Source organism: Nesoenas mayeri, assembly GCF_963082525.1.
Source record: "Nesoenas mayeri genome assembly, chromosome: 13".
In the NCBI taxonomy this organism is placed as follows: domain Eukaryota; kingdom Metazoa; phylum Chordata; class Aves; order Columbiformes; family Columbidae; genus Nesoenas; species Nesoenas mayeri.
The window spans coordinates 19,698,114-19,717,798 of NC_137550.1; the positions used below are offsets into that span (position 1 = coordinate 19,698,114).

Here is a 19,685-nt window from a genome sequence, read left to right on the forward strand (position 1 = left end):
ACCAGGTTAAGAAAGGTGGCTGTAGAAAATAGTTATGATAAAGCCTATCCACATCCCTTCCTAGCTGTTTTCTCCTATATGAGATAACAGGTTTCTCCTCCTATTTAAAAATGACATTTTAATTTTGTGTGTCGCTCTACATAACTCACCCAAGTTTTCCATCCTTAGGCCTGACGTTCATCACCAGGCGGAATCAGTGCCCCAGCCAGGGAACATGACGCCGTTCGATAACCTGTCGTGCCATCACTCCATCGACGACTTCCGAAACCGCGTCTACTCCACGCTCTACTCCATGATCAGCATTATGGGCTTCGTTGGCAATGGCGTTGTGCTGTACGTCCTCATCAAAACCTACCGGCAGAAGACGGCCTTCCAGGTGTACTTGCTGAACCTGGCCGTGTCCGACTTCCTCTGCGTCTGCACCCTGCCCCTGCGCGTCGTCTACTACGTGCACAAAGGCAACTGGTTCTTCAGCGATTTCCTGTGCAGGGTCAGTTCGTACGCCTTGTACGTCAACCTGTATTGCAGCATCTTTTTCATGACGGCAATGAGCTTCTTCCGTTGCATCGCCATCGTTTTTCCCGTCCAGAACATCAACATGGTAACGCAGAGGAAAGCTAAATTTGTCTGTGTCGGCATCTGGATCTTTGTCACCCTGACAAGTGCTCCCTTCCTGCGAAACGGGACATACCAACATGGCAACAAGACCAAGTGCTTCGAACCCCCGGAAGACTCTCAGAAGACAAATCTAGTGGTGATCCTCGATTTTATTGCCCTGTTTATTGGCTTCATTTTTCCCTTTATTGTCATAACGATCTGCTACACCATGATCATAAGGACCTTACTGAAAAATTCCTTGAAGAAGAACCAGGCCAACCGCAAGAAGGCGGTCTGGATGATCGTCATCGTGACGGCCACCTTCCTGGTGAGCTTCACGCCGTACCACATCCTGCGGACGGTCCACCTCCACGTGCTGCGGCTGAGGAACGCCAGCTGCGAGGACGCCATATACCTCCAGAAATCGGTGGTGGTGACGCTCCCCTTGGCAGCTGCCAATTGCTGCTTCGACCCGCTTCTCTATTTCTTCTCGGGAGGCAACTTTCGGAAGAGACTCACCACGTTTAGGAAGGCTTCTTCCTCCAGCTTGACGCTAGCCTTCAGGAAAAAGTTCTCCATTAAGGAGAAAGATGGGGAACCCTTTGGAGAAAGCCACAGGGAGGATGGAAGAGCGGCCGTTGCCCCTTCATAGTGTGGGCAAGACCTTCCTCTAAGATCTTAGATGAGCAATGGAGATCTTAGAACTCCAGAAGGCATGATGGAAGCTTGCAAGCCTTCGTTGCAATTAGCTATGTAATAATAACAGCGGTTGGTCCATTATTTATGCTGCCTGGTGGTACAGCCGCTGCCGGGGATGGGCAGCCCCTGCTTGGACACGCACGTTCACTGAGGATGGAGGAGCCACCACCAGCCAGCACCACAAAACTGTTGATCTGATGATAAACTCGCATAAACAAACTCTTCAAAGCCTGTATTTGGGCATTTGCTTCGTTTCACAGCTCCACAAAGAACGTTAATTGCCTGAGTCAGCGGGAAATGTAAACACGTTTGCTGGACGTGGCGCTCGGGAGCCGCTGGCACGTAACGAGGGCCGAGTTTTCACTGAATCCTCAAACAGCCGCTGAATTATTTACACAGCAGACGCCAGGATAATTCCTGCCCTGTCCCCAGCTGCTGCTGCTGTGGATTTCGGTTTCCAACGTGATTCTGTGTGTGAGGTTTGCAGGGTTGGTGCTGGGTCTGCGAATCCAGGGCCTGGGGCTGAGCGCCTCTCCCACCCCAACCTGCCGCTCTTTGGACACTCTCCTGGGGCAGCAGATCTGCCAGGCTTTCCTGAACTTTTAGATGAATCTTGTCTGGGGGAGCAGTTTTAAAATCACACTGTCCTAGTCTGCATTTGAAACTGATTTCAATGGGGCTGGTCCTGGAAGTGGTGGCTGCAGGATCTGGATTATTCCTCCAGTTCTTCGGGAGGTTTTACCCAAGAGTCGAGCTCTGGGTGCTCAGGATCACGTTGAATTGCTGAACTAGTCATCGAATTTTTTTTTAAAAAGTCCTTTTTAAAAATAGCTTTCTATGGTCTTTCATCCTATTCCAGAGCGTTCGCCTCACTCGCACCTTGCAGGAAAGAGGCAACCCGAGGCCCTTGGATTTTTGGGGCCAGCATGGAGACAAACCCGGCTGGGTGACCTTTCCGATGGACAGAAGAACTTCAGAATATCGGTCAGAAGGAAACATTCCTGACCTTTCCAAGTAAACCCGTGGAAAAGCAGCGCTGCCTCTTGCTGGAGCAAAGCCCGGCCCAAGGTGCGTGATACATCGGGATAAACAGGAATTCTTATAGGATTAAGACTCTTTGTTGGACGAGTGGTTGATAAATGAATAGCAAGTATGATTTCATATGGTATTTATGAAGTTGCTTGGTGCTGGTTCAAGGTCTGACTGTTTAAACAGCTCTGAGAAAGTGTAAGAGATTCAGCTAGAACTTCTCTACAAGGGCTGGCATTAAGTATTATAGCTGTGTCTTCGAGCATTAAAGGCATTTCGCAACAGTAAAGAGAAACCATTGTGGGAAACTGAGTTTTAGAATATGTAGAAATAATGTGCACGTTCCCAAATTTTAAAGTATTGTACAATAAAGCTATACAGCTATATATAAACACCTGTGTGTTGCAAAGCATTTGTATTGTACCGGGGGTATTTTTTTCCTCCTTACCTTTGTTTTTTAATGAGACAATGGTTATGGCAAGAGAAACAACAGTGGGTTTTGTGCAATAGGAGAGACTATTTAAAAAAAGAGTGCTAAATATTAAAATGTTGCAAGTTAAATTTTTACAACTACTGGTTTCTGTGTTTCATTTTCAAGTGTCTGCATACAGGTTCTTCTCCCTTACAACCCATTTTTACCTACACAGGGTGCTCGAGCGTAATGGTGATGGAATAATTGTTAATAACGATAGAATAAAAACTCCAGCGCAGAAGTTGCTGAGCTGGGTCCAGCCAAACCGGCCTTTGCTGTGGCCCAAATGGCCCGGACATGGGGCAGCACCTGGGGCTGCTGGTGTGGGGACCCAGCGCAGCCAAAGCCCTTGGGAGGTGAAGAACCTCCGTTAATCTGTATTTACACACAGAAAATGCTCGTCAGCCCCTCGGTGGGAAGCGATGCTTTCGGTGAGGATGACGTGTTTGGGTGTCTGTCATCACGCGGATTTCCACCGCGTTGGAAATTCTGCTGAGAATGACGTTTTTGACTCGGCTTTTCCCAAACTGGGCACAAGATCCAGCTCCAGGTGAGAGGCGGAGGTGGGTGTCCCCTGCTTGGGTGGCGCACACAGAGTTGCCACCCTGGCAGCAAACGCTGGTCGCGTTTTGCTCGGGAACAGGGACCTGGAGAGAAAAACGTGCCGAGAAACGGGAGCCGTTACCGTCAGGAGGTGGGTTAGAAACTGTGGCATTGATATGTGCTGTAAACAGTGAAAGGATTGGGAAGAGGGATGGAGTGCTGTCCTGCTACAGTGTCACTGTCAGAAATGCCTGGAAAAAGAAAAGTGTTCATTTCTTGCCTGAAACTGGACTTTTTCCTGCTGCGTGTGCTGCGATTTCTGGCACGATGGTGTCCCCTAGTGCCCAGTCGCTCCTGGAGCAACTGCCTGGTGCCTGCTGAGGTTTCTTGTGTTTTTCGGATAGTCCAGTCTCAGCTCCTCACCTGTCCCCTCGTCCTATGGGGACACTCAGGTTCCTCTCTCCCACCTCTGCCTGCATTTTATTGTAGAATCTCCCGGTTCTCCCTCTTTGCCGCCTTCTTTTCCATGGAGGGATGCTCGGGCTCCAGCGGCAGCGGCCACCTTGCCTAAAAATGGTTATTTCTGCATTAAATTGCTGTCCTGGTGCAGAGCTTGGAGCTGCGAAGCTTTCACTGGAAGCTGAAGGAAACTACAGCCCTTTGGCATCGCACCATCGTGAACCATTGGGCAAACAGTAATAATTCTGTGGGTAAATCGGATAGCAGGGTGTTGGTACTTGTAGTGCTGTATCGTTGCTGTTTGCTTGAAAATGGAACAACTGGAGCATCATAAACACTCCCGGCCAGCTGGCATGTCACTTCTGTCTCTCGCTGTGCACACATTGCCGGTCCTAAGCACTCAAAACCTTTGAATCCAGCCTTCTAAATCATCACTTAATACTGTTCTGGATCTGCTTTTGCTATTTAGTGCCTGTAGGGTGCAAGCAAGAAACATCTTCAGGCTTTGCTTTGCTTTGCTTTGCAGCCTCCGCAGCTAGAAATATACTTTTTATTCCCCTAAACAAGAGTGTGATTCTAACCAGTTTCCTTCAGGAATTTGGGTGAAAAAGGCTGGAGAGACAAAAAGCAAGGCTCGCAGTTTACATTGCCACGAAGGGGTCGCAGCAGCGTTGTAGCACAGGGGCAGCTTGACCAGACAAATGATCGTATTGCCCTGCGTCACAGACTCGTTGGGAAGAGCCATGTAAAGACTCTTCTGCAAAGACTGAGGCAGAGGAGGAGGCTGAAGCAGCCACGGTCCCACTCCTGCAAACACCTGCCTGGGTGGAAACTTCTGCTCTAGGTGAGATTTAAGCCAGCCTAAGTCCAGCCACTAAGAAAGCCTACCCAGGGCTAGTGTGTCTGCATGGCAACCTTTGAAATTACACATGGGGCTCAGAAGTGGGGGAAGTGTGTTCTAGATGCTGAAGTATGAACTGATTAATATTATATTTTTGTAGTATTATTTTATATTATATTAATATTATATTATTATATATTAAAAGGCTGGTCCCAGCTGAAGCCTACAGGATGTAATGGTGGGATGTGCAACCTGCAGGTGTGAGCAGAAGGGCTGAGGCTGTGAGAACACACCCATTCCTTATTCTCCTTTCATAGTTTCAGTATATAAACCATACATACAAGAATAGAATAGAGATATTGTATTTTATTATGTTTTTTTATAAAAAAGGGCACCTAGCTCTTTTCCCTGTGGGTTTGATGTGCACCACCATCTTCTTCGAGCATGAAATGGAACAAAACTGTGAAATGCAAAAGAGAGAAACCTGCACGATGCGTTGATGGAGGCAGGAATCCTTTTCAGTCTGCATCACAGTGTAGCAGATAATGTACCATTCATTCCCTGATGGGCAGATGGGGCAGGGAGTTTCCCTTAACAAACAAGAAATCCTGGTTTAGCAGATGCCTGGGCAGACAAAACTCTCTCCCCATTACCTCCTGCAGGACGAGCTTTGGGATAAACTCCAGTGTAAGCAAAGAGAACCAGGTGGATGCTGGTTTGGCTTTGTAGTGGGCGAAAATGTGCTTTTCTTCATGCTCATTTGCAGAGAGGGTCCGAAGCAGCCACCAGGGGCCCAGCCAGCACCCAGCCTTGCTGTTTGCCAAAAAGAAACAGAAGGATTGTTTTAAAGAGAACGCTACAAACCTTGTTTTACAACCAATCCCGACCTCGACCGCTCTGTGCTCCTGCCAGCAGCCGCTCAGGACGGGCATCCCCTCCCTGTACATCACAGGAGGGATGAGCTGTATTTCTAATATCAGTGGCACGTCCAACTTATTTAGAAGCCTCCAATGGTCTTTTTTTCCTCAGGCTGTAAAAGTGTTTCTTTTTTCAGCACTCGTGATCCTATAGCATATTGTCATTCGGGGTTTTTTAACCCCACACCATTTTTGCCAGTTGTGAGGCCAAATTCCGACGCCACAGGCTGGGATATTCAGAACGGGGTGTGTGTAGGACCCTTAGCTGGAGCTCATTCTCACGCTGAATCCTAATCTAGCCTTTGTTTTCCCCTTTTCCACTGTGGTCTGACTTCTCCCCTGTGGCGAGAGGGAGAGCACTGGGCTCTTTACCCTTCACATTGAGCAGCGGAGGACAGGACCTGATTACTGGGGGGAAATGAGCAGCAAACCTGAAGGAAAGTACATCAGATTTTAAAACACCATCAACATAAGCAATAAAAGTAGTTAGAAACGGCACCGAAAGCAAAGCTGAGGGACGAGCAGCCCGACCTGCGGCTCTGGGCTCACAAAGCCATCTCCTCCTTGGCAAGGACGGGGAATCAACCCGATTGCTCCCAAAGTCTGAACTTCGGCTCTGCAAGTGGCCACATGTACTAACAAGTATTGGGTGTATTTGCAGACTTCACTTGAGGGTGAAATGTGCCCGTTTCTGTCCTGTCGAGGCGGCTTCTTACGCTCCGGAGGAAGGCGGGAGCTGCTCTGGAGCAAAGCGAGGGCCCTCTGTTAGTTCAATAGACACATTGCAGAGGGATGTTCACCAGGTGGTTGGGCGATAAAGGGGAGAAGGTAGCAAACCCACATTATGGTCATCAGTAAAAACCCTCTGCTTGCAGGAATGCTGCTGCACGTCTCTGTTGGGGATGCCAAAGACTAAACAGAGTTTATTTGTGGTTTATCCCATTGCAATCCCTTTATTTGCATGGAGCGCGTCTCTGTGATGTTCTGCTTGATTTTAACCTTGGCAGGGGACCAGGCAGCACCATGAACCCCCAATAACGGCGGCGGCACCAAGGGCAGGGGGAACAGCACCGCCCTGGGTCAGTGTTTTGGGAATCACCATCAGGCCCAGGCAGGAGCTTCCTGCAGATATTTTGTCTGGCGAACTCGAGAGGGTATTATTAACCATCAAAGCTTGCAAAGCGCCTCTGTGATAGTCCTCCTGCACCGAGGCAGACAGAAAGGAGCAAAACATCGTAGCTGTGGCCACGCCATCTCCAAGGAACATCTTAATCTTGATCCAGGTATCTCACTCGCTTTGTCTCACCAAAGTGTTCTTTGGGCAGCAATCAGAAGAATGTCCAGCCTCCCAAAAACAAACCGTAACACTGAGCATGACAACTTAGTGTTGAGCATTAGGCAAGAATTCAGACCAGAAAAGCCCAACAGCTGAAGTTTTAATCCCAAATTTAGTTCAAATCTACACACACATACACAAAACCAAATGCTTCAAGCCCTGGTTTCCCTAGAAAACTGATATCTTGACCAATGACCAGCTGTTTATCCAAACTACAAAGCTGTTGTCAGTACAAACCAACCACGTCGCACTCTCCCGGGGTTGTCAGCACAGGGAAGGGACTTGGGGCTGTTGGAGAAAACAGTAAATTGGGGGATTTGTTTGTTTCTTTTTGTTCTACGTTAAACTCCAGGGGCTTTTCTTTAAGTTCAGAGCAGAAACACTGCAGAACAGCATCACCTTTACCATGCTAGCTTGCATAAACACACTTTAGGCCCCTTTTGGATGAAGGGATCTACATTTATATCCTCATGGCTTTTATGATTGTTTTTGCTGTATTTTATATATAAATACAAACGTACTTGTCCAAGGGCAGTGGTGAAAAGGCAGCTACACTGGAGGTGAACAGACCCCAATGTTGCTGAGACATTTTCTCCCCTCCTCTCCCAAAGATTTAGGACCAGGGTCCGTTTTCCCAGCAGGTTCCTCCAGAGAGGCACCGACAAGGTTTTATCCATCAGAAGGAGGATTTTAAAGCCTTTAATAAGGCGGGGGATTAGCAAAGCTCATTGAGTGATGCTGTGACAAATGTCCTACCCTGCCTGTGTGCCCCAGGCTGCTGGCACTGTTTGGGGGGAAAAAGCTGAAATAACTGCAAAGAGGGGAAGTGAAAAGCATATTGCTTCATAATTTTATGAAACAAGAGTCCTGCAGTTCTCTCAAACGTGTGCTCTGTGTTCATGGTGTTAAAGAAATGGCTGGAATAGACACCAAGGACACGCGTGTAGGTGGGAGAAGGATCTGGGTTCTGCTGCCAGGAGTCCCTCCTGGGGTGACCGACCATGTTTGATCATCCACAGGTACGAATATTTCATGTTTGGAGGGTTTCCCTCAGCTCCATTTCATAGAAACACAGGATGGTTTGGATTGGAGGGACCTTCCCAGCTCCCCAGTGCCCCCCCTGCCATGACAGGGACATCTGCACCAGCTCAGGGTGCTCAGAGCCCCATCCAGCCTGGCCTGGGATGTCTCAGGGATGGTTCATCCACCACCTCTCTGGGTACCTGGGCAGCATCTCCCGGCCCTGCGATGGGTTTTCTTCGCACCAGCTGTGACGTGGGGCTCAGTGCAGGGTGGCCGGGGCGATGTTCAGCTCCCCAGAGCAGCAAAGCGTTTGGCTCGGGGGTCTCCCACCAGTTCCTGGCAGACAGCAGCTCAACACATCCCTCTTCCAGCAGAGAACAGTCCTCAGTCACTGTGGGCTTATCTCACCCCCATTAGCACAGCAAAGGTGTCACCACTAACGAACTCAGGCTCGTTAACTTCCCTGTTAAGCAGGGAGTGACTGTTCTTCCCAGCGTGTAAATGCAGAAGTGAGGCAGGGCCGATGCAGAGCGCCCACCTGAAATGTTCCTCCTGAGCTCACCAAATTTTTTGAGGCCAGATTTTGGGGTTTTTTTTTCCTGCTTTCTCATGCACAAAAGGGTCCTTATTCATTTTCAGTGGAGAAAGACGCCTTGTGAGCCACCTCAGGCCAATCATTGCTTTAGACCTTCTCCTCTGCTCCCCGGGGACGGGGAGCTGGATCCACCACAATCTCAGGATGGAGAGCACTAGCCCTGCACAAATCACTATAATAGATTGCAATAATGGATGCAACGTGGAGGTTTCCTCCAGGAGCCAATATTTGTATTCTTCACAGCTGCATCTTCTTCTCCTTTCTTTTTTTCTTTACAGCCTGAAGTGCTCCCAAGTGCTTCACGCCATGCAGCTGCTTCTTGTTTGCATCAAAGACCTGATTCAGTGCCGCTCTGCGCTTTGACAGCCGGTGTGTGCTGCTGCAAACAGATCGAACGTGCTCGTCGAAGGGTGTGATGAGCCTCTTCTGCACGGACACCGACCCGGCGCGAAGGAGACGGAGTCAAGGGTTTAGATTGCGGGGTGACAATCAAACCCTGGCAGATGTATTGTTCACCTCCTCTTCCCCCTTTTTCCCCTCCCTCTCCCCCTTCCCACTCAGCACAGGCGATCGGGAGGGAAAGAAGGACAGAGAGAAGAGAGTTGGAAAAAATTAAAGATGTTTTACTAATGTTACTAATAAGAATAGAGGAAATAATACAAAATATACAAAACCAATCTTGAAAGTCTCAGCAACTGCAGAGCCGGCACCCGAAGTCCTGGACTGGACGCTGCAGCCAACCGGAGCTGGATTCAGTCTGTCACTGGCCTCAGTTCGCAGGGACGACTAGCGAGGTCCTCTCCTAATGTCGCCATAAGCAGAAGGGAAAAGGCAAAAAGGGACGAGATCCTCGTGATCTCCCACTTTTATATGAAGTATTCACGTGAATGGAATGTTATACACAGTTGGTCAGTTTCTTGGTCACTTGTTTCTCGTCGCCCCTCTGGCAAGATGTCCATCCATGCTTATCAATAAGTTTGCATTCCATTGCTAGGTTTACCAAAACATGTGTCTGCTTCTCCAGGAAAATGCAGTTAATGTGAAGCTTTAGCTGACAGGCAAATTCACTAAAACAGAAACTTGTTTTTAACAAAACCCGGACAGACGGTGATCCAGCTCCGCCGTGTCGCTGCGGCTGGAAGAACCGCGCGCAGCACCGAGCAGGGCCTGCTCTTCCGACAAGGGGGAAAATATATAAACAATTATATTTAAAAAGAATGGAAACAATAATGAGGAATGGGGTTATTGTAGGAGAGAGCGAGTAAAAGAGGTTGTTTGGGGACAGCAAAGAAAATGCCAGATAGGAAAGAAATAGCGCTCTGAGGAAAGACAATGGGGAAGTGGAGTGAAACAATTGAGAAGCCACGTTGGAGCGGAGCAGGGGATGGAGCAGCTGCTCCTGAAGGTGAAGCTGCAGCAGCGCACGCAGCTCAGGGGGTGCAAATAGATCTCTTTGTGTACGTAGTTAAACTGAGATGTCCCCGCTAGCGCGGTGTCAGGAGGGAGACAGTTTTTGCTCCCTAAATGTGTAGTGGGGGGTAGAAAATGGGCAGGAGGCAGAAAGATGAGGGAACCTGCATCAGCTGGTGGGAGGTGGGAAACCTGCACCTCATGCGCAGCAGGAGAGAAAACACGGTAAACCAAGGGAAAAGCGTCAAATGATGCTGGACATGAAAATATTTGGGGATTGCATCAGGCCTTTGCTGCTGATGGTTCACCTGCGGCTCGTCCACGTGTGGCATTTAGACCGAGTTAAAGAAGAGAGCAGTATTTCAACAACTGAAGTCTCAGCCTTCTGTCTGACAGAAAAAGTCGGTTCCAAAAGTGGAACATTTCAATGAAGACTATAATTTTGTCCCAATTCAGATTGATTTTGCTTGCTTGCTTTCCTTTTTGTCCTTCTACTCCGCTTTGTTCCTCGGGAACTGGCTCCGATGTTCCGCTCTCCAAAGCCCCTTTGCGGCTGAGTCGGATGCAGCAGGAACCGAGTCCCTGCCCAGGAGCAAACCCGCTCCTTCCAAATCCCCGTCTTTGGGATAAAAACACGGGACCCAGGTGCTCCAGCATCTTGCAAATTTTATCTTGATGCAAAGCAATAGCAAAGAATGTCAATTATGTTTTTTTAAAACATTTTCACTCTGGTTTATAAGAGCTGGTGGTGAATTCATTTTGGTTTCCTCCTTTTCTCGCTAGAGCACGTCCAAGCATCTCCAGCTCTAATGTGTTTAAATTATGGTTGTTTTGGACACTTCTGAGGATTTAGCTACTTCAGTTAATAGCACTATAACTGTTTCCACATCAGGCCAGGCAAACAGACCCAACTTTGCTCCACTGGCAGCTGAAGAATGGGCTGTGTCTTCACTCTGTATTTAACCTTCCCAGCCTCGAAATGTCCTGTGGGATGCTGCACCACCATGGATGGAGCTCTTCAGCCTGTTTGTTTGTTTGTTTGCTTACTTCTTGGCTTGGGGGAAGACATAAATTCATGGGTAAATGCAGCTAGCCTTTGGAATTAGGCTGAATCAGGATATTTGATTCTTATTTGGGCCCTCGCTGAATAATTTGAGGAGGGACTGAGCAGAAAGACGGGGCAGAAGGTGGTAAAGGCACGTGGGACAGAGCCGGCAGGTGTCCCACAGCTCCTGGGATGGTGCTGCAGAACAGCAGGTTTTAATTCACTTTTCCTAATAAAACCTATTGCATTTTCAAGACGTAGGTCGAACCTGCTGGCTGGCGCAAATGAAGATGCAGGTCGGGACACATGGTGTTTGCACACAGGCTGTGCCGAGCGGATCGTAAACCAGATGCTCTGTGCAAAGTGCAAGTTACCCAGACGCTGAACTTCATCCCTTGCCGTGCGCAGCAGCCATAAACGCAAAGGTATGTTTGTTGTGGGCTGCGGAGGGGCTTTTGTTTGCAGCGTTATTGTCACTTTGTAGCAGCAGCGTTGTGGATCCGGTGAGGATACTCAGTGAGTTCACACGGGGTTTCACGGGAGAACTGGTGTGCGAGGAGTTGGAGCGGTGGGAGGACCACGGCGGGTTCTAGGTCCTGCGGTGTCCGTGTGCAGCCCCATCACCTGCCAAACGTCTCTGCCCATCCACCCTGATGCCAAGAATCTGTCCTTTTTTCTCAATCTCTCTCTCTTCTTTTTCTGTAAGATCCCAGCATTCCAGTTGTACCAGGGGCATAAACCACTGAGAGAGCAGGGAGAGCTGCGAATGTTGCCGGACTCCAAACTGAATTTCTGCACTTCTAATGGCATGATTTTTTTAATTGCATAGCGGACAAAATCACACAGAGTGGGGTGCTGGTAAAATCCAGCATCTCTGCTGGTATCACCTCGTTGTTTAGACGGTGTTAATTAACCTTAAGTCATTTCTGCTGGTGATGAGTTGCTGCTGGGGCTCAATGGCAAAAAACCCAGCAAATTCTCTGGAAGAGGGATGAGTCCACGTACACACGAGTGTTTTGTATATAATAAGAGAAAACTGAGTGAATGTTTTCCAACACTTCCTTTGCGGGCCCTAACAAATTCAAGACCTGGGAGTCTTTGCTAGACACTCATTAAAATAACCATAATCACTATTATTACCATGCAAGTATGGAAAAATATGTTTTTATTATGGGCTGGAGCTAGAAAACCAGAGCAGCTGCTAATTAATCATTGTGATAGGTGGCTGTTGGCTCGGAAGGGGTTTTGTGCATCCAGGTGTCCAGCTGTGGGCAGCAGGTTTTTTGTTATCCTACCCATGTTCAGACCGGAGCACGTTGTAATTGTCATATTCCTCTCATCTCTTTTTCTCTTCCCTGTCTTTTTAAGGTTTTTCTTTTCCATTGCTTTGATATTTTCCTCTGTCTTCCCTCTTTTTTTTCCTGTGTATTAACTCACCTGGAGCAGTTGGATTAGCAAAGAAAAAAAAATAGAAATCACAATTCAAAATTTTCTACTGGAAGAACGAACATGTTTTTGGCACCGCTTCTTGCCATTGTTTTGCCAAGACGGACTCTCCTTAACCCTCCTTTGCCATCGCAGAGGCTGCCCTTCCTTCACAAGCCCAGATTCCTCCCCATTCCCCTCTTCCCTCCCTCCTGACTCATTTCCACTTCCCTTTTTGGCTGTTTCTTTTCTCTTTCCTTTTTCCTTTCTCCAACTGTTCTCTGATCCTATATTCTGCTCTTTTTGATCCCTTCTTCCCAGGCCTGGATCCACGCTGACCCAGCATCCCGGGCTCTGTGTCTCCCTCCCCTCTTCCTCTCCAGACCGAAACCACAACCTGGGGGATCATTTCAAAACAAACCCCATTTTTTCCAAGCCAGGGACTGGAGCTGAGCACCAGGGATCCCCGCTGCCCTTGCACAGCCCTTACGGCTCTCCAGGAATTCCAAGCTCCCCTTTTTCCATCCTGCTCAGTAATTTCTGACCCAACCAAGCAGGACCTTCTTTCCAGGCAGTTTGGTCACTGTGCTCCTCACGCCAAATATTTATTTAGTGCAGCTTTGCCATCTGGAATGAGCCGCCTATCCAGCCTCACCGACCCGCTGTAACATTTCCCTTATTGTCATCCCACAGCAATCTGGATGTAGGATGTCGACAGCAAACATGCGGTCAGTGGGAATAGTTCTTGTACTTGAAGCAATTTCAGTTTTAAAGGAGCCCTGGAGCTTGTGGAATGTGGGCAGTTTTTAGATCTTTCATCCTGAGTCTCACAAGCAACTGGCTCCGACTCCATAAGCTTTTCCATCAGCCATCATGTTTGCTAGAATTACCAGTGAACACCTCGCTGGTGTGTTAAGTCTGTTTAGAATGGAAAATTAAAGGGGAAAAAACGATTTAATGAAAGGTCAGGGGGAAAGGAAAAGGATTTTTCTGAGTGCTAAAATACTGCGTTATTACCTACAAAGAAATTATTGTAATAATCAAACCTGGGAGGTTCCACAGCCTTCAGCACAAAGAATGCTCAGCATTCACCCCCGAAGCCCTTCCTTGCGCTGGATATCAGACACGGGATGCTCCCGATATGGAATCAGACCTTCGCACATCACACAACGCCACTAGTCATAACTTTTAAGGTTTAGCTGGCAATGAACAAACACCGAGCCCGCAAAGTCAAAATAGTCCTTGAATTGCTGCCTTCAGCAGTGATGTTTGTTTAATGCGGCGCATTTCAAATTTCCAAATCACATCGTGACGGGTCTCTTGCGGGGGATCTCCCAAAAGTTAAGTACAAATATTTCACTTCAGAAATGAAATCCCCAGGGCACTCGATATGCTTTGCTGCAGATTAGTGAGATCCTGCGGAGTTATAAGATTCCTGAGATGGAGGGCTGAAGATTCCAGGAATTCTCTCAAAGGTGAAATGATTAACCAAGCTTTTGTTCCTAGAGCTCAATAATGCAGAAAGCGGCGTCCCGGGCGGCTCTCGTCTTCTGCCTTCTCTGCAGTGCTCTCAGGCCTTAAATTTGAGCTGGAAATAAAGAATGTCATTGCAGAATTGTCAGTGAAATGAAGAGCTAAGTGTTAGTGACAGAAGTCACCATGATGTAAAACAGAGCGGCTTGGTTTTCCTCTGAATCCTTTTCTGAAGATTTGTATCTGTTTTATAGGCACAAGGAGTTATTAATTTTGCAATAAAACATGCGATGTGCAGGAAAACTTGTGGAAGGGGTAGAAAGAAGAGGGAATTTCAGGGCAGAGACCGTGACAGGGATTTTGCCGATTGTCTTGGTAAGAGGAAAAGGTTTCTCCCGCCTTTTCCTCTTGGAATTTGCCATCAATTCAGCGACCAAATTTCGCTTTTTCATGTCACAAAGGACATTGCAATGAGCTGTTCAGACAAAGCAGCGCTCGTATGTGTTCAGAAGCTTAAATAGGGGTGACAACAGAGATCCCAGAATGAAAAGGTAACGGGTTCCTTGCAAAAGCCATTTTTTAATGCACCAGCGATTGTTATCCTGCACCAAACGTCCATTTTCAGTGATGCTGAAATATAATGGTAGAATTTTCTTGTTTTCTCCCCAAAACAAGTGTAAAATTAAAAAATATCACTGAAACCTTGTAATAGCTGGACAATCACACACAAAGACAACACTTCAGCAAGTGCCAAACACACACATAGATGTCATAGGAGGGTTTTATCTCTTCTTTCACTGCTTGCTATCATTTTGCAGAGAATATATCCATCATTTTATAGGCCAATATGAGTGAAATTAATTGTATAGTTACACTGAGTGGTTTTGTATCATTTATTTAAGAAGGTAAGCTATTAGTCGCCTAGAAATTCAGCAGACACCACAACCTTTGGCCTTCCTCAACACTGCTTGCTTATTTAAAACGATGGATGGGAATTTATTTTAGTCCTGTTTAGCACAGGTTGTTGGGCACAGCAAATCAACCACTTCCACGAGTCTCCAGAGAGCAATTCTCTGACGTGAAGGAACAATTTCTTCTATTCATCATAAAATTTCCTATATTCATTAAAAATTTATCTAAGATCAGCCCGGGGGTAAACACATGGATATTCATTGTAAAAGGTTAGATTCTTTAGATGTGTATTATATAGCTTGCATATAAATGTCCAGTTTGACCTTTCTCTTCTAAACTGCTGCGATCCACAGTTTATGTGGAGCTGTCACATTTATTTTGCATCCACGCAGAAGCCGACTCGCATGCTGTGCTCAAAACGCCCCTTAAATCACTGCTTTAAATCAAAACCAAAAAAAAAGTGCCTGGAATTTGCTTAAAACATTTTAATGGAAACGTATCGGTGCAAACAACCGCCTGGTGGAAATAACCTGAAGAGTGTAAAATTTATTGCTATGTTCATTGCCGGGGAAAATGGATGTGCCGGGGGGTTCTTTGGCCTCTGCTGTGTATTTTTTTAGCCCTTGTCCTTGACCTCTTTTTGAAGTAGAGCTCGGTGTCCCCAGGGCTCTGTGTCCACAGGGCTTGGAGTGTCCCCAGGGTTTGGTGTCCCCAGGGTTTGGTGTCCCCAGGTCTGGGGACGCTCTGTCAGGACGTGGAGGACGGAGGGAGCCACACTCTGGGATAACCAACTCCTCATTTTGACGAGCCGTTGGCAAAATGTTGCCATTTTGCTTTGCCCAATTAAGCAGTTGGTGTCACACATCTGGCTTCTCACAGCCATCAGCATTGATGCCTTTTGTATTATCACACAATATTACAGTTTGGGTCTTCTATGTGCTGCGACCCACCTGTCCCCTGAGTTGGGTAGGAGGGAGATGAAATGTGTAAAACACCGTTACTTGTCCTGGTTTGGGCACAACGAGGGGACAGAGGACACAGTTGGGCTTTGGTTTGGGGGTAGTGGGAGGTGACAGAACATCAGGGGCCACCAAGCCCGGCCCTTGGTGACAGGGCCCAGGCCTCGGCCATGGCGGGATCACGACCACCTCTGCCCTGACGAGCCGCGGCCCCTCCTCCTCCTCCCAGCCCTGCCACCCCCGTCACCCCCCACCCGGGCCACGGCTCCCGGCCGCGGCCTCCCAGCCACCTGCGGCTCCCCCGCGCCGCCACCCCGCGCCTCTTTCCGCGGGAGCGGGCGGCTGCAGCCGAAGATCGGCTCGGCCTGTGTGGTTGGCGCGCCCGCCCGCCCCCGGCCGGCGGCGCAGGCGCAGTGCCCGCATTCCATCATGGCGGAGCGGCGGGTTGGCGGTCGGCAGCGCCGGGGTTGAGGTAGGGGCTGCGGCGCCGCGCACGGTCAGTGCTGCCGCGGGGGCCGCCGCGCCGCGGCCCGGGACGAGGGGCAGCTCCCGTGGGCTCCCCGCTTCTCTGCTGGGGGCTGGCGGGAGATGGGCGGCGGGGCCAGGCCGGGGGAGAGCGGCGCTCCCCGCCCAAGGCGCGGTGGGCAGTGCCAGCAGCGGGCGGCCGGCTCGACCCGCCGGCGGGAGCGGAGCGGAGCGGAGCCCGCCGAGGTCGGGGCTGGGGGCGGGGAAGCGCCGGGTACCGGCCCGTCTGCGGCTGGAGGCGGCCGGGGGGCGCAGCGAGGGGCCGTGCGGGGCGGGGTGGAGCCGGGTAGGAGGTGGTCGGGAGGACAAGCGGAACTTTAGGGTGTGGAGTGGGTGGGTGTTGTGAGGGGGAGCCCGCGGTGTGGAGCAGGTTTGGGGGGTGGACGTGGCGCACGGGGCAGGTAGGGGACGGCTGGATGTGTGGGGAAACAGGGGAGGAGAAGGGCTGTACGGATGGGCTGCCCCCTGGGGAGCTGGCGCTTTGGGGGTGAGGATGGGGGGCTTAGCGGGACAGCCCCGCGGAGCCGGCAGCGCCCGGGCGGGTGGGGGACCCGGCGGTGTCCCTGGGGGGTGTCCCTGGGGGGTGTCCCCGGGCCGGGTGTCCCCGCGCTCCCCGCATTCGCTGTTCCCGCCGCCCGTTCCCTCTCCTCTCCCCAACGCACTAATTCTCCGTCTCTCTCTTTCCCTTTCCTCTCCTTTTTTTCTTCTATTTATGTAGGGGTTGAGATCTGAAGTCATGTCGTGTCCCCCCCCCTCTCCAGCTTCCCCCTCGCCACCCCCCTTCCCCCGTTCTCCCTCCTCGGCAGCCGGAGCCGCTGCCTGCGAATGCCACGTAGCCTTCTAGTTGTTCCCCTTGGCTGATCAGCAGCTCCAGTACCAGACACCTCCCCCAGCTCCTCCTGGGGTCGGGGCAGGGGGAGGTCAGTCCTGTCATCTACTGTTTGGGTGGTGACCATCTCTTCTTTTTTTTTCTTTTTATCCTCCCCCGTTCTGCTTTCTCCCCCTCTGCAAAGGTGGGGATCCTACTGTGAGCGCTTTTCAGCGCGGTCCCATTTGCTGCCTCTTGCAAAAGGCTGTTGACTCCAGCCCTGAGCGGTGTCTTTCCTGGGGAGGGCTGGGTGAGAAGCTCCGGGGGTTCGGGACCCTCAGCCACCGCAGCCCCTCAGCCGCCTCTTATTTACGGTGTTTCATGTACACCACATCACAATAATATCTGAAAACGGGGTAATAATGTGTTGCTGGCAGGTGTATTTGCTTCCGTGAGCAGCTCGTTCTCAGCTACTTGCTGAGTTTTGCTTCTCTTTAAAATTTGCTGCTTGGATTTCTTGTTGGAATGATGGAAATTTTCTGTAAAGTTAATTTATTTTCAGAATTGAGGTTATATTGTGTTTCAGTTTCTCTCTATTTTTTGAATATTTTACGTCTTTTCTGTCCTGTGGCAGCTAGGGTTTTAGCACTGGCAGCCCTTCCTTGCTTTACCCGATGCCTGGTTGTGAATATTGACACACAGAACCGCTGCAGATAAGTTCTTCAGCAGCCCTGGTCCGCATCTGCCTATGGTCTGTGATTCCTAATGTTTTTATCTTTATGACACTTGTTTCAATAGGGAAATACTATCTCAGTCACAGATGGAAAGACTGAGGCACCGAAATATTTATGGCCCAAGGTCACACAGGAAGTATGTGGTGAGGCAGGGAATTGAATCTAGATTTCCTGAGCCTCAGATTAGCATTTTAACCAGGGAAGCATCCTCCCTGCATTTTAAACCAATACATTGACTTTGGAGTTAATATCCAGTATAAAAGAAAACACTTCTTGTTTTTTTTCAGTATCTTTAGGACTAAGAAGCAAAACACGAGTTGCTTCCCACACTTGCATTCCTTTCCTTATTTTATGCAATTTGTATGTGAAAAAGGATAAGGTGGTAAAATAGGAAAGCTGTTGACTTTCTCGGGGCTCTGTGTGTGTAATCATGCATGTTGAAAACCAGCCAGCTATTACGCTGTCCTCTCTTTTAGATCTCTCTACCTTCCTGCGTTCCAAAGTTTTGGAATGCTGTTGTTGTCTGGGAATAATTTGCTCTTAGCCAGGATCAAATAAATCTAATATTCTGCAAAGCTGTGTCGACAGCAATCTACTTTGTGTTCAGTGTTATCCTTAGTTTGTGATTCTTAATCCAGCAATCTCTGAACAAACAGGGCTGGGACTCCTGGAGCAGGATATCACAAGTTCTTCACTCCATTGGAGGCTCAGGATTGTTGCAGTGAGTTGTCGAGAAAATTGGCCTTAACTGCAGTTAAGCAGAGTTTGGACAATGAAGTGGACTAATTTCAGCTTCTTGGGCTTGGTATCTCCACAGATGCATATTACAGGCTGTTTTCATTCCTGCTCTATTAGGATAGATTATTTTTGTTTGTAAAAGTTGGTGGTTAATTTTACTACAGTGGTTTACTTGCCAATGGTTTTGGGGAATTGGATGTTAGAATAGCTTAAAACAATACTTCCCAGTGTATTCACCTTTCGAGAGAATAAAGATAACTTTGTCGACACAAATAGGTTTCCTGCCACAGTGCTTGATCACAAACTGCATCTTTCTTTGATGTGCTGAGACCAAATTTGCAACAAAGTTGAATATAAGTGTTCTGTACAACACTTTGAACGGGCTTTTGTTTGGGGTTTTTTTGGCGGCTGGCGTTAGCATCATGTTGATTGTGTGGCTTGTCACACCCATGCCAACAATCTTTCATCTTCTATGTCTATTTTTAGGAAAGGTTTGGTGAGTCCTTAAAAAATAAGGTTTTGTGTATACTGTGCAAACAGTAAAACTTGGGGCAGTTGTGTTAAGGAGAGCGAGTGCGTGGCCTTGGCAAAGCCCCGCTGGGAATACAGCGCGTTGGAGCAGTGTATGGATGGAATTGTAGATCCATTTGTGGACCCATTATTAAAAACTGTTTCAGAATCTCTTTGAGTGAATTTCAAGCAAACTAAAATCCATGTTTTAAGCTTAGAAGACTGAAACTGGCACTTTGATATGATGACCGGGACTTAGAAAACTTCTTGTCAAGCTATAGAAGTAAGCTTGTAACTTCGAAGAAAATAAACAGCTGGGGAGGCATTCTTACAATATTCTGCACCAGAATCGTGAGCCGGTATGAAATACTGTAAGAATGCCTTCCCTAGTTAGATAGTTTCTGAATTTCCTGACATCATTTCATTTAACCAGGGCAGAGTTTTAAATTGAAATCTCTGAAAGGAGGTGAGAAACCCCCAATATTAGTAATACTGCAACAGTCAAGAGACTTCAGGAAAAAGAATTACATGTCTCACTTCTGATTTTGCTATCTCTCAAAAAGATGGGGTCTGAGCTGTTGGTATTTAAAACTGTGGTTCCTCATTGCTGCCGTTTCAAGGCTGGTGAATATCAG

General features: G+C 48.5%; 1 protein-coding gene across 1 annotated transcript; it reads left to right on the forward strand.

Annotated features, from left to right (window-relative positions):
* Window positions 1–214: 214 nt before the first annotated feature.
* On the forward strand, window positions 215–1,278 carry CYSLTR1 (cysteinyl leukotriene receptor 1; the record flags this gene model as incomplete). Its single annotated transcript, XM_080352647.1, has 1 exon — window positions 215–1,278. One exon carries the CDS (start codon window positions 215–217, stop codon window positions 1,247–1,249), a length of 1,035 nt encoding a protein of 344 aa, XP_080208773.1. The 3' UTR covers window positions 1,250–1,278.
* Between the last annotated feature and the right edge of the window lie 18,407 nt (window positions 1,279–19,685).